Source organism: Salvia splendens, chromosome 17 (genome assembly GCF_004379255.2).
Source record: "Salvia splendens isolate huo1 chromosome 17, SspV2, whole genome shotgun sequence".
NCBI lineage: Eukaryota > Viridiplantae > Streptophyta > Magnoliopsida > Lamiales > Lamiaceae > Salvia > Salvia splendens.
Genome location: NC_056048.1, coordinates 12,728,159 through 12,742,489, shown reverse-complemented (window position 1 = coordinate 12,742,489; position 14,331 = coordinate 12,728,159). Strand labels below are relative to the sequence as shown.

General features: G+C 36.1%; 1 protein-coding gene and 1 long non-coding RNA gene across 2 annotated transcripts; one reads left to right on the top strand and one right to left on the bottom strand.

Moving 5' to 3' along the window:
• The first annotated feature begins 7,836 nt into the window (after positions 1–7,836).
• Positions 7,837–10,284, top strand: LOC121774321. The gene is made up of 3 exons (XM_042171215.1): positions 7,837–8,257; positions 8,588–9,096; positions 9,178–10,284. Exons 1-3 carry the CDS (start codon positions 7,837–7,839, stop codon positions 10,282–10,284), a joined length of 2,037 nt encoding a protein of 678 aa, XP_042027149.1.
• Positions 10,285–10,866: 582 nt separating this feature from the next.
• LOC121774633 lies at positions 10,867–11,810 on the bottom strand. The gene is made up of 3 exons (XR_006044957.1): positions 11,603–11,810; positions 11,124–11,481; positions 10,867–11,048 (listed from the first exon to the last, which is right to left on the bottom strand). It is a non-coding gene; the product is annotated as an uncharacterized LOC121774633 (long non-coding RNA).
• Positions 11,811–14,331: the final 2,521 nt, after the last annotated feature.

Below are 14,331 nucleotides of genomic sequence, written 5' to 3'. Positions count from 1 at the left end.
TAGAGACAGTGTAAACTTTTAAAATAATTTACAGCATATTACATTAGCCTATACATGTTGTGAGTCAAGATAGTTGCAGAGAATGCACTTAAAAAGAGAGAGATATAGTGTCCTATAAAAGCAACATAGGGAAACATTCACCAAGCAACTACTTAATAGTCCTTTAGTGTCAACTTGCAATCCTATATTTCTATTTCTTCAATCTATAAGCAACAAATTCTTCTTTGTTTAGTTCTAAGATTACCTTACTGTTCCAAAATTATAACAATAGAGGCCCAGGTTGAATAATGACAGCACCATGATCCATGCATCATTAAGGTCCAACATCTAGACACCAAAATGATAAGAAATCTATCATAATCTAAAGTGCCAGTTTGGTGAAAAGACAATGATACCCTTTTTGGAGGGAAAATGGGGAGATGAAGTGGCTTTTATTTCTTTATTTTATTTTGAGTATTGTTCAATAAAATTCTAGCTTCTTGAGAAAGTTTTGAAACACTTTTAAATAGAGTCTGCCATTAGTTGAATCTACATTTATGTATCATGGACTAATTTTCTAATTTTCTGATTGCAAAATAGGGGGTGGTTTTGCTTGGAATCCGGTGATGGCTCCGGCGAGAACTCCGGCAATGGCTTTGGCAAAGGAACAAACATATCAAATTAACAAAAATCTATGTAGAATCTTTCAATTTATACATTTCTGCAACTTTGAATAACTTAATATTGGTTTTAAATTCTATATTCTGAAACATGAAAAAGATACTTCATCGGGGATGAGGCCAGCGCCGGAGATGCATGGCCGGAAAGTAAAGGCAGCGGCGGCAGAAGGGACGGAGGTAGCAGAAGGCTGGAACGGCGGCTGGAAGAGACGGAGGCAGCGGCGGCGGTGCAGGCACTGCAACTCTGCAAGAGCCATCCGACGCCACCATGGCCGACCAAACAGACAGTTAAGCAGGATGGAAGGAAACCCGGCGAGCACGGCGGTGGGCGTGGCGGCGTCGATTGGCAGAGAGAGGGAGGTGGCGAGGCAAGGCAACGAGAGGGAGGTGGCGAGGCCAATTGAGAGAGAGTGTGGATGCGCAGGAGAGGAAGAGAGAGGCGTGATTGGGAGAGAGATGGAGAATAGGGAGGCGCTTTATCGTAGGGTTGGTAGGGTTTATTTAGGTTTTTATTGAGTTGGATTTTTGAAAAATTTTATACTCCATTGATTGATTTTCTTTTTAATTGAATATAGTCCTAAATTAGTTATTATTGTGTCTTAAAAGTTAGATTTAATTTGGTAATTTATTGGATTTAGTATATTTTTACTTCATATATATTTTTCATTTTTTTACAATTTAGTTATAAAAGTAGTAGTATATGTTAATTAGCATTATATTTGGATTAAAATTGGAATTGTGCTATAGAGTTTAGTTTGCCATCCATTTATTTAGGTTAAAATTGCAATTTAATCCTTTATTGTAATATTTTTTTTCTGAATTAATTCACAAGCTAAATAACAACACAAATATGTAATGTTTACAATTTTCATCCTATAATTACTCAATTAAAGTTTTCAGTTCATATATTTTAATTAGTCTCTAATTAATTAAATAATACTACTAAAGAGTTGTATAAATTACGGAATAAGATGAAATTATATATATATGTAAAATTAAATCTAACTTATAAAGTTTGTATAACTTCTAAATATAAGAGTAGTGTAAATTTCATATTATTCAAAACAAATAAGATGCATAAAATATTATCGTTATTTTAAGTGGCAATTTACGTTTTATACGTGTATATGGTGGAAAGTAAGAAATTTATTCTTTCCAATATTAACAACTCATTTAGTCTTTGGCCATATATATCAAGTTATGCTACGGTCTGAAATTAAACGGAAGAAATAAATAGTCAACTAAAATGTGATTATCGGATAATACAAAATTTAGTACACATAATTCTACAGTTAATTCTACAGTTAAATTTAGTATACATAATTCTAATTGAGTTGATTTTATTTTATATATTATAAATAATTACTATGTATTTAGTCTTTGGCCATACATCATAAGTTATGCTAAGTCATTAAAACCTATAGTGTTAAAGATCCATTTGGTACTTACTATTATAATATTTGTTGCGATTAAAGTATTTTTTTATTGAGACATTTAGTTTTTTTATAAGTTATTATTAAGATAGTATAGCTATATAAAATTTTATTATAATTTTATTTTGGATGAAAGAAAAACAAATTCTCTAAACTTGCATAGTACATATATTCAAGAAATGTTAAAATATTATTTAAGTAAAATGATAGTGTTTGGGTGATGATATTCATAGGATGAGATTCTGACAAAATAATTTGCGTCATGAGATAAGATTGTGGACACTAAAGGTAGTATGAAAAGGTACAATTTATTTGATTTTGAATTCTTTTATGAGATAAGATTTTGTTCTTTATAACTTTGATTCCTATTTCTCTTTTATGCTTCTTAAAATATTATATTTATGTACATTACTCTCTTCATTCAATAAAAATATAGGCATATAATATGCTATGGAAATTAAGATAAAATTTGTAAAGTATGAGAGGGGGGAAGAGTAGTTGAAGTAATGTTTTAATGGTGGTATAAGTTATAAATAACTTGATGTATATGGGTAATAAATTGGGATAACTTTCCATAAATGAAAATGACCATATTTTTGTGCGTACCAATGTAATAGTTGGGTGAAAGATATAGCCATACATGGTTTATGGTTTTATATATTCATTTATTTTGTATTTATAATTTGAAACTTTTATGTCCTGTGCATAGCACGGGTGTTAATACTAGTACAATACAAAATGGCAGTCTACTCATTGGTCACAACCTAAAAAACAAGAAACCTTGACAAATTTTCTTCTTTTTGGCACTCTTCCAGCGGGACAAGATTTTATACACACACGCAGGCACGTGTGCACGCACAAAGAAAGAAAAAGAGATTTCTATCGAACTATGTTTTAATGGATTACCTGAGTTAGATGAGTCCAAGCCTCAAGGAAATTTTGATCTATTTGGATTGCTTTAGTATGTGCCTCTTCGGCCCTTTTATATTCACCCAGTGAAGATAGAGCCAAACCCTGTCACACCAACAATTTAACTCTACATAATTGTTTGGAGTTTATATTCACCCAGTGAAGATAGAGCCAAACCCTGTCACACCAACAATTTAACTCTACATAATTGTTTGGAGACAAGTTAATTGACGCCATTATCCAAACACAGTTAAATCTTGTGTGCTCACCAAATATGTCAAAGCCGATTGGTTCTGATCATCAGCTTCTACACATGTTGATAAGTCTTCAACAGCAGCTTTGTAATCCTTAAATTTAAAATTCACAATGCCTGCATACATTATACTAAAATCACCATCTACAAACTGTAAGGTTAGTGCTGCACAAGATGATATCTGAAAATCCACCTCTAAATTCTTCTTGAGAGCTTGCATATGTTCTCTTATCCATAATCAGAATGTCTTTTGCAATGATCTTTAAATTATGTAGCTTTCACCGGGTTGTAAAACTGATATTAATAGTATTTTTTTTCATAGGTATAGGCGTATAGCTACAGAAACAGAAACCATCCAAATGGCTTTGAAGTGAACAGGGAAAGACTTGTTAGGCAAGATGGGTATCTTTGGCTGTTAACTAACGATAGTTTCATCTGGCAAGCAATAGTGTCATATGGCTACATTTTGCAAATTAAATTAGCTATGACACATGCACAGTTAGCCTAGAAAGTAGCCATCAGAATATATTTGGAAACCCTAAGCATGTGCCTCAAAAACATTAAGCTGAAGAGTGAAAAACAAAATTTTAATATTATAATAATGCAAGTACCCCTTTCATGCAATATGTCTGGAGAATTGGGTTCAAAATCCAACGCTTTAGTCAAGTCTGCAATTGCATGAAAAATATAAGAAAATCAGACCAAAGCATCTACCGATGCAGACACATATCAGTACACAAACATAAGATAGATGATCATAAAAAAGAAGCTTTGCTCGAGGGGGAAAGAAACAACAATACTAAGTTACCCAATTTTTGGAGTATGCACCCATTAATCTGAAGTCAAAATATTCATTTAAAGGTTTATAAATATCTGTCAATAGGTTTATGAGTTGTATTGAAGGTAATATTGGGATCTAGGATTTACAACTTTATGCACAGAAAACCAGCTGAACAAACGAGGAACTTCAACAAGTACAGCATTTGTTTTAAAAAAAATACAAATGTAAATACTTTCAAACTCAAAATAATCAACATAAAATGATAAACATAAGCAAAAGCATAACCAAGATGTGAAATGAGCACCTTAGCAGATTCTCCCAAGGCTGCTCAAGCTTGTCCCCTACGTTTCCAGGCCTCACCAGCTAAGGGATTTGATTCTATCGCCTATCATAAATAGCCGTGAGATTTCAATCAACTATAAATACACCTCGCATAAAGGACTCAACCCCAGTCATGTGTTACCTTAGTAAAATCAGCAATAGCAGCATGCAGTTCTCGTTGAAATGCATATGCCGTCCCTCTTCCAATTAAGGCCTCAGGGTAATTAGGCTCTTCTTGTAGTATCTGATGCGTACAAAAGACATTGATAAGTGAACAAATGATTTATTCTCTTCCCTTGAACCAAATGGTGTGGAGTAAAACTAAGTTTACGATGACAGGTTAAAGAATAGTAGATATCAACCTTGTCAAAGATGGATATAGCATGAGCGTACTTTCCTTCATTAACCTGCAAAAGAACAGAGCACCATCTTCAGTTCTTCACTAAATATGAACTGCGGTGTGATCATTATCAGAGCAGCAACAGTGACTTGTGGGGAAAAGGCACCCAAGTTCTATTCTAAGCATCAAAAATTAAAAGGGATCGACTCTGTACCCTGATATCGTCAGGAGTCAGGACATCCTTAAATTTCTATATAATTTCGTTAACATGAGGATTTTATAGATGAGGTTAGAAAGAATCTGCAATGCAGGGCCGTGAGACTTATGAGAGGTAACCAGTCCACCTTCTCCACGTCTTAATCTGGACACTGATCAGAAGTGTCATCGTGATGATGTGCTCAAAAGCTATCAACTTTATAGATAAAAATGAAGTATTAATAGTGAAGGAAACAATACAATTTGATTTAGAAAGTACATCAAGCCAAGGAAGAATTTGTTCTTGAGATACTGCAGATATGACCCTAAAGATGCAACTATTTTTTCTATTGTATGTTGTGGTAACACATCAAGTTTTCAGTAGTCTTCCATTGATCAAAACCCCAGAGCTACACACATGCATGGATACTACTTATGTGTGCGTACATATATGCATTTAGGCTGTGAGAGAGCAACAAATGACCCAAAAGCAAAATTAAAGATATAGAATGACAAACTATAAACCAGAACTAGACACTGATGAAGAATTAAAGAAGCGGCATAAAAAACTCAAAGTATTAAAAGTCACACTTATATATTCAAGGCACCAACTGATGACTAAGGGAGGTTTGTAGCCCTTCCAGGATGCCTTTGACAGCAGTGCATTTTTACATTATTATCATTATCTCTGGGCAGAAGATGAAATTAAATTTACCTGTGCAATTCCCCTTGATTATCTGAAATCAACATTAATTGACTTGTTCTTTGATATCCTGGCAACACAAAACTTTTTGCTCCTATTGGCATCATCCATTAATTCATTGTGTATCTCAGATAAGCTTAATGGCTCACTGCATATATCAGAAAAATCAATCAATTCACTGCTGGTTTCTGCCGAATTGTTCAGTGCAGACTTCACAACTGACTTCTTGTTCTTTTGTATCCCGTTGGTTTCCATTGGACGATTTTCAAGTTTCGTGCTTGATAGACTGCCAAAAGAACTCTCTAGTCTCTCCTTTGATATTAAGACTTGATCCGTTTTTGTGAGCTTCTACTTGTTGAGTTGAGCTGCTAGGTGTCAGTATTCTTCCATTGGATTTCCCATGGTTGTTTGATGCATCTTTTAATTTTGTGGAAACAACAGATTCAGATGCAGAAAGGATGACCCAGATGATCCCATACCACTGTTCTGAATGGAACCATTTTGCTTAGCAATTTTCATGAGCTCTTCCAGCTCCATAAGTTGTTTTAAATCGGCAGACTGACAAACAGCACACTCGTATCCTTGTTCCCAAACTAAAAGAGCTTCTTCTTTTCTTCCCAGAGCAGAAAAGGCATGGCCTATAATAATATTAAATCAGACTAATTTCAGCAGAATTAAAATCAATTAGAACTTACATAACATATGGGAATAATATAAGGTAACCAATCAAGAGAGCCTTGAACTGATGTTCCAAGAAGCATTCAGAAAACCACATCAAACGATTTCAACATGTGCAAGAACTCGTTATATGTGCCCATTTCTCAGGTTCACAGCAAGAGATCTACTCAGCAATGGAATGTAGATATATGTGATAATAGGATTCCTATGAGAAGTGGGCCTTAAAAAGTGAATATTAGTGTATAACTTCATATCCTTCACACATTGAGAAAGCTCATAAAATGAAGTTATGAACATACGCTTGAATGACAGAACACTGGTTTATTTTTTGTAACTGAAAAAATAAAAAATAAAGGATGTTTATGGAGGGAAAACTCCTAGCAATCCATGTCAGAACAGAAGCCACATGTTAAATACCAAAATAAGTGCTTAGAAAGTTCTACATCTCAAGAGATAACAACATGCCAGTAATTGGTGGCATCTTGTTATCCCGGCGAATATTTTAGAAGCAAATCTGTGGCACCAGGAGCAGGTTATGAGACAGAAGTATGAACTGAGATATAAAAAAAATCCAGATATGATACAAATTTATTACAAGAGGTGAGAAGGGAAATTAGTCTTGCAGTTTGGCTCATATAAATGACCCTAAAACTTTTCCAAGTCACTTTCTCCTAAGCCCTAACCAATTTATATATTCTCGTAAATTAGCAGAACATTTCATTTTACTGAAATAGCTGCAACAAATTCCTGATACGGCCGTTGACTTCATTCTTCAATTGTATGATTTGAAGAATATTTTGCTTCATAGTATAACAATTTCCAGAAGAAATATAACATTATACGTTGGGTTTTTTCTTCTTTAGTTCTAGAGTACATTAATCATTCCTCGTTTGTACTGCGTTTTTTTTTTGTTCCGGATTTGGGAGAGACGCATGACCCTCATGCGTCTCTTTTTAATGAGACGCATGATTGTCATGCGTCTTTTATAGAGACGCATGTGCGTCTCTCATTTTTTTCCGTTTTATTTTGACGACGCATGAGAGTCATACGTCTTAAAGACAGACGCATGACGCTCATGCGTCTTTTATTTTTTTAAAATTTGACTGAAGACGCATGGTGCTCATGCGTCTTAGAGAGAGACGCATGAGCGTCATGCGTCTCTACTTCGAATTAAACCAGCGGCGAAGGCAGTAGCTCCTCATTCACGCACGCAGACAACAAAGGTTGCGATTTCCTTGGCGATTTCTTGGCGATTCCCGTCATATTTCGGTAAGTTTCCTTCAATCTTTCAACACTGCTCCCTTATTTGTTGTTTATTTGCATATTAGTAGGGGTTTTGAAAAATTTATGTAAACTTACTATTTTAGGGTTTATTGAAAAAATTTATCTTTAATTGTTGTTGGTTTGTATATTTATTTTTGCAGAAATCATGCAAGTATTCGTGAGTTTATATTGGGGTGGTAGAATATATCAACTTCCTCATGTGGGCATTTGTTATGATCCTCCTCGTGCGAGAGCTTCCATCGTATTGGATTCATGTGTTTCATTATCTGAATTAGTAGGAATGATATGTGCTAAGATAAGAATAGATTCCAACCAACACTTCATCGAAATATCTTGGAGGCATTGTTTCCTGGGTACCGGTACGAGTTATGTATGTACTGCGGTTGACAGTGATCAAAGTGTGTTTTATATGTTCAATGCGGCTATAAATTCTACTCGGCATATTGAATTATTTGTTGAGTATTCGTCTGTTGGAAATGCCTTAATCCCACCAATTGTTGATCATGGTGTTGGTTCATCTACGAGGTTTGAACCTATGAGCATCGACTGCGGTATGAATGAGCAAACAGACGTTGCAGATGTTGGATTGAATACTCAAGAGAATGTACAAGAACATGCTGATGTTGATGTTGTACGAGGAGACCTTGCAGATCCAGAATTGTCGTCATCATCGTCTGATGATATTTTAAGTGATGATTCTGGTGCTGACTCTAGTGATGAGGAGGTAGTGTATAAACCCGTCGTACAAGGTGAACAACCACTTCCAGAATATGTTCACACTGGGTTGAAATATTTTCGCAAACTGCCAAGTGGTCGTACTGAGGTACCTGAAGTTGGTAATGAACGCAGTACCATGTACTGGGATGAAGAACACCCATATCGGATTAATGGTGGAACAAAATTTGATAGCAAGCTGCATGTGAAGACTGCTATTACTATGTGGAGTCTGAGGCAACACCGGCAATTTAGGGTGGTTGAGAGTAAATTAAGAAGGTGGCATGCCGTGTGCAAATATCCAAATGGGAGGACAGAAGATGGGACAGCTATTATCAGCGAGACCGACGCTGACAAAGCGAATGAATGTCGGTGGGAAGTGTCTGTTACACACATGGCCCATGATGATATGTGGGAGATTAGGAAGTGGCGGGGACGCCATAGTTGTGAAGGTCATCGTAATGATAGAGGACATGCTAACTTTTCATCACCAATGATTGCTTTGTGTATTCGCCATCAGTTGCTAAAAAATGCCGAGTTTAGTGCCGCCGCCGTAAGAAATTTTGTTCATGACAAATTTCATGTGGTAGTCAGTTATAAGAAGGCATGGTATGCACGGAGGAGGGCTTTAGAGATTGTATTTGGTGGATGGGAGGAGTCATTTAGGGATTTGTCAAGCTACATGCTTGAACTGCAGTATAGGAATCCAGGCACCATTGTTGAGTGGAGGCATAACGAGTTGTTGAGCCAGGGCCGTACTAAAGTCTTCTATTACGTGTTCTGGGCACTTGGGCCTGCTATACATGCTTTCCAGGAGTGCCAACCAGTTTTGACAATAGACGGAACTCACCTCCGAGGAAGATTTAAAGGTAAGCTGCTTGTTGCTTGTGGTGTTGATGCAAACAAGAAATGTCTGCCTATTGCATATGCTATTGTTGATGAAGAAACTGGCGACAGCTGGGAGTGGTTTTTGGATCATGTCAGAATTCATGTGGTGAAGTACGAAAGGGAGGTATGCATCATTTCGGATAGGCACAAAGGAATCCTCAAGGCTATGCGTTCAGATGAATGGAAAAAGCCGCCGATATGTCACCACAAATTTTGTTTGATCCATGTGAGGAAAAATATCTTGACAAAACTAAAGGGTAAGGGAGGAAAAGCAAAAGGCATGATATGGGCATTGGGTGTCACAACTCAAGTACGCAAGTACGTGAGAAGACGACGTGCACTACGGGAGGAAAGTCTTATTGCGATACACGAGCTCAACAAAGCCAAAAAAGAGAACTGGTCTCTTTGCTACGATGATGAACTGAGATGGGGGGTGCCCTCGACAAACATGTCAGAGAGCTACAACAACGTACCGAGAGGTGTAAGAGAGTTGCCAATAAGAGTTTTGGTTGATCTGACATTTTGGCGAACAGTTGAATGGTGGGCAGATAGAAAGACAGAAATACAACAAACCGAAGGTCGGTTGACCCCCTGGGCGAGGGACAAACTTGTTGCGAATGATGCGAAGGGGCAAATGCATTACTGTTCAGTAGTCGCCCGAGAATTAGGTCATTACCAAATTCGAAGTCGTCCACGTGTTGAAAATGGAAAGGCAAAGGGCGATAACAGACAAGATGTCGAGTTTATGGATTCAAAGTGCAGTTGTGGGAAGTGGCAGATGTGGAGAGTCCCTTGTTCACATGCGTGCACCGTTGCCAGAGATCGAGGTAACTCTATTTTTGAACTCATTGATAAACACAACCACAAAGCTACATGGGAAGCACAGTACTATGGTGTCTCATTTCAAGCACCAAGACACCAAGACTATTGGGCAAATCTTGGATGGAAATTGCGTATCACCCCTGAGCAGTTGCTTCCTCGAAAGCGCGGACGAGGCAGAACAAGGAGGATTCCTAATCAAATGGATATCCGCGAGGAAGATGAACCGAGAGCGCCCCGCAAGTGCAGGAATTGCGGCGTAGAAGGACATGACCGTAGAAACTGCACAGTCGGTCGTGTTATGTAGGGGTTATTCACATTTGCAGCGCAGGTATAATTGCTACCTTATGTTTTTATGTTTGTATATTTTATATTTTCGTTCTATGAGAAATCGTACTCTTTCTGTTGTAACAGGGCTTGTGTACGTGAAGACAGTGTTGGACAAAAAGCGTGTTAGAAATTGAAGAATTTGGAATGGATTGAAGACTTTGGAATGAATTGAAGACTTTGTATTAACTGAACTTTGGACATATTTTGTACTGATTGAGTTTGCAATCTAAATAAATGGTTGTATTGAAAAATGGAAATTATTTATATCAATTCCACTGAATAAAAGAAAAATGTAGGTATAGTTGAAGTATAATCGCCCGATCGGGCGAACTCTCTGTACTCTGCCTGCTGAAAAGTTAGAGACGCATGAGCATTATGCGTCTCTATATAAGACGCATGACCCTCATGCGTCTCTGTATAAGACGCATAATTCTCATGCGTCTCTAACTTTTCAGCAGGCAGAGTACAGAGAGTTCGCCCGATCGGGCGATTATACTTCAACTATACCTACATTTTTCTTTTATTCAGTGGAATTGATATAAATAATTTCCATTTGATGAAGAATATAAGATAAACATGACATAATTGAACATAAATAACATGAATTTGAGCACCAAACCATAACATACATATCCAAATATCATGTCATATGCAACAAATGCACAATCAGTTCCATCAATTCGAGCAATTCCACCATCATGCCTGGGACAATTACACCCTCATTCTTCACTGCCTGACTTCCTGGAATGGAGATACTAATGAAATTAGTAACCAATTGAAGATTCATAGCTATGAAAACTTAAATAAACAAAGTACCTGAAAAATTGCTACTTATACGCTGATGGAGTATATTTTGACGGTTCAACCCCCTTATTCTTCCTGGAGGACAATCTCTTGTACACTTTGCTCACGAGCTTCCCAACCCCGCCTCGTGATGAACCCTCTGCAGCAGGTCGAGGTTGGATACAGATGCTCTGAACGTCTTCTTCCTCATGTGCCTCGACAATGTTGTCATCTTCTTCTACTCCTTCATCATCATCCTCTTCTTCAGCTTGTACAGGAGGCACTACCTGATAATTCTGGAAGAATGAATCGACCGAGCTGCAGCGACTTATTGCAGTCCTTGACAACGTGCTTGTGCAACTCCAATTGGCTATTGCAGAAAGCTCGATTGCTGAACATTCACGACACGTTACAAAATCCAAAAATTGAACGATCAGATAAGCTACCAACGAACTCATAAGTCTACACAATCCAAATCGAATGTGAAAGACGCTAAGACGAATCCAAATTACCAAAGATCCTGAATGGCGCATGACTGTGCAAGGAGTGAATCGAGAATCCAGATAGCCTTTGACCAATCCTTGCAGCTGCAGAGCTTCGCGAGCTGAATCCGCTCCGCAGTCGCCGTCGCCATTGGAGGAGAAATCGCCGGAGAAAATGGATCGACGGCGGTGTGAGTGAAGTGGTTTGCAAGATGGGGGCAATTTTTGGAAAGCGGCGATTAACTCTATTGGCTACAGAGAATTATTTTACTTTAGTATTTTTCTTAATTTTGAGTGAATTAGAGCGTCCACATCCCTGTGGGGCATGGAGGTAAACGGACCGCACCTGGGGCTCCGGGCCGGGCCTCGGCGTGTTGGAGGCGGACTGGGTTGGGTCCGAGCCGCTTGCAGTGCCCTAGCTGCGGTCAAAGGTCGTGCTTGGTTGCGGCCCGGTTTGGAGGTCTGCCGGGGTTGTGGGTGCACGGACCGGACCAGAAGTCTTATTTAAAAAAATTCGAATTTTGCTTTATAAACATCATTCCACAATATTTTCACTTTTATTCTACATCATTCGCAACCCTTTCAATTTTTGAATTTTTAGAACTGGTAAATTTTGAATTTTAGGGTTTGTAATTTTTTATTTTTAAATAAACAATTATTTTTTCATGTTATAATTGTTCAATGTTTTCAATTTTACGATTAAAATAGTTAGTAGTAGTTGTGAATAACGCAATTTAATGTTTCTGGTATTGATAGGGTCTGGCTTGGGGGTGCATGGCTGAGTGAGTTATGACCTGACACGAAAATTGGAGGGAATAATGAGGTGGAAGGGATTTGGAGCTTGGTCCCACGCCAGGGATGTGGATGCTTCATTACTTTCTCGTAAAAGTAATTAAAAGTTGAGACTATGGCACGACAATGGGTGGAAGTAGGCATGCTCAAACTGAACCGGACCGCCGGTTAACCGTCGGTTCGGAACCGCCGGTTCATGAACCAGAACCAGAACCGGCCGACGATTTGACGATTCAAGCGGGCCGGTTCAGGTTCAGAAATATCACAAACCGTAACCAGCGGTTCACCGGTTCGAACCGCCGGTTCAATAAAATTGTTTTAAGAAAAATTATTATTTATAAAATCAATTTTTATATATAAAAATCAATTTTCACAAATAAATAAATACAATAATTTCATAATAGCCCATATTTATTTGTTTGGCCTATGATTCTAAGAAACCATTCTTGGTTGTTTCTCTTTTACAGAGACATCCTTGAATATTTTGTGTTTCACTTTCGATGTGGGACAAAATATATTGAATTATTTTCTCTTATAAGTACATGTTTAGATCATTCATTCATCTTTTTTCAATGTGGGATATAAAATTTCATTTGTTTTCTACTTTTCTTTATTTTTTTACTACATTTTATTATTCACTAACTTTATCTTTATTTTTGTTATGATTCATTTTCTAAGACAAATTTATAGATAATAATAGAATCAAATAGAATAGTTCAATTAAATTTGAATGTTGCATGTTGCTCATAATTTCTATATTTATAGAATGTGGATGTGTTCAAATAATAATAATAATTGGATTTAAATGTGCTCACTTTTAAGAATTCTAAGAAACCATGCTTGGTTGTTTCTCTTTTATAGAATATTTTTTGTTTCACTTTCAATGTGAGACAAAATATGTTGAACCATTTTCTTTTATAACTACATGTTTAGATCATTCATTCATCTTTTTCCTATGTGGGATACAAAACTTTTATTGTTTTCTACTTTTTCTTTATTTTTTACTACATTTTATTATTCACTAACTTTATCTTTATTTTTGTTATGATTCTTTTTCTAAGACAAATTTATAGATTATAATAGCATCAACTAGAATAGTTTAATTAAATTTGTATGTTGCATGTTGCTAATAATTTGTATATTTATAGAATGTGGACATGTTCAAATAATTGGATTTAAATGTTAGTATGTTGTTAATTTTTCTCAATATATTGATTAAAATGTGAAAAAAAATATCAATTAATATAATTGGTATAATAATGATAAAAATAGATAACTAAAGAATGATTTGTTTAGTGGTATAATATAGTTCATATATTAGTAGTAGACTAATAGTATGATTTTGTATAATAGTTGTTATTGTAATAGATGTAGTATAATTTATACAAATAAAATTATTATTTGTGAATATATTCTGATAGATAAGAATATTGAGTAATATGATTTGTATATAGATAAATAATTATTCATATTATAGTTATCACTAGATTAATACAATTTGTATAGTAATTATTCTCTTAATGTGTATAAATTATAATGGTATTTATTAGTTAATATACACATAAACGTATACACAAACAAATCAATAATGATAAAGAATTAAAGAATAATACTTTATGTAATTATATTTGTTGTTAAGTTATAATAATAGAAGGTAGTTAAGATATAAACTAATATAAACAAAGATGATGAAGATGTGTCATGTAGTTATAAATAAGGAGTTTTATCCCACATTGAAAGAAAGAGTAACACATCCAAGAACATGTAGCTATAAAAGAGAATCATCCAATACACTCTCTTTCAATCCAAAAGCTCAAGTCCAACATTAAGTGTAAATTGTAACTTATAAATTGTGACTTGTAGTCTCACTGAAATAAACACTAAAACGAGAAGAAGTGCAAAAAAAAATTAGGAACCGCCGAACCGGCCCGGAACCGGCGGTTCAGGCCAAAAACTGGCGATTTTGA

Bases quoted from the DNA above. Each gene is read 5' to 3' on its own strand.
- LOC121774321 (XM_042171215.1), top strand. From the start codon at position 7,837: ATGATATGTGCTAAGATAAGAATAGATTCCAACCAACACTTCATCGAA. The intron at 8,258-8,587 runs GTGCTGACTCTA...ATGGGAGGACAG, and splicing joins TATTTTAAGTGATGATTCTG to AAGATGGGACAGCTATTATC. The intron at 9,097-9,177 runs GTTTTGACAATA...GATGCAAACAAG, and splicing joins CTTTCCAGGAGTGCCAACCA to AAATGTCTGCCTATTGCATA.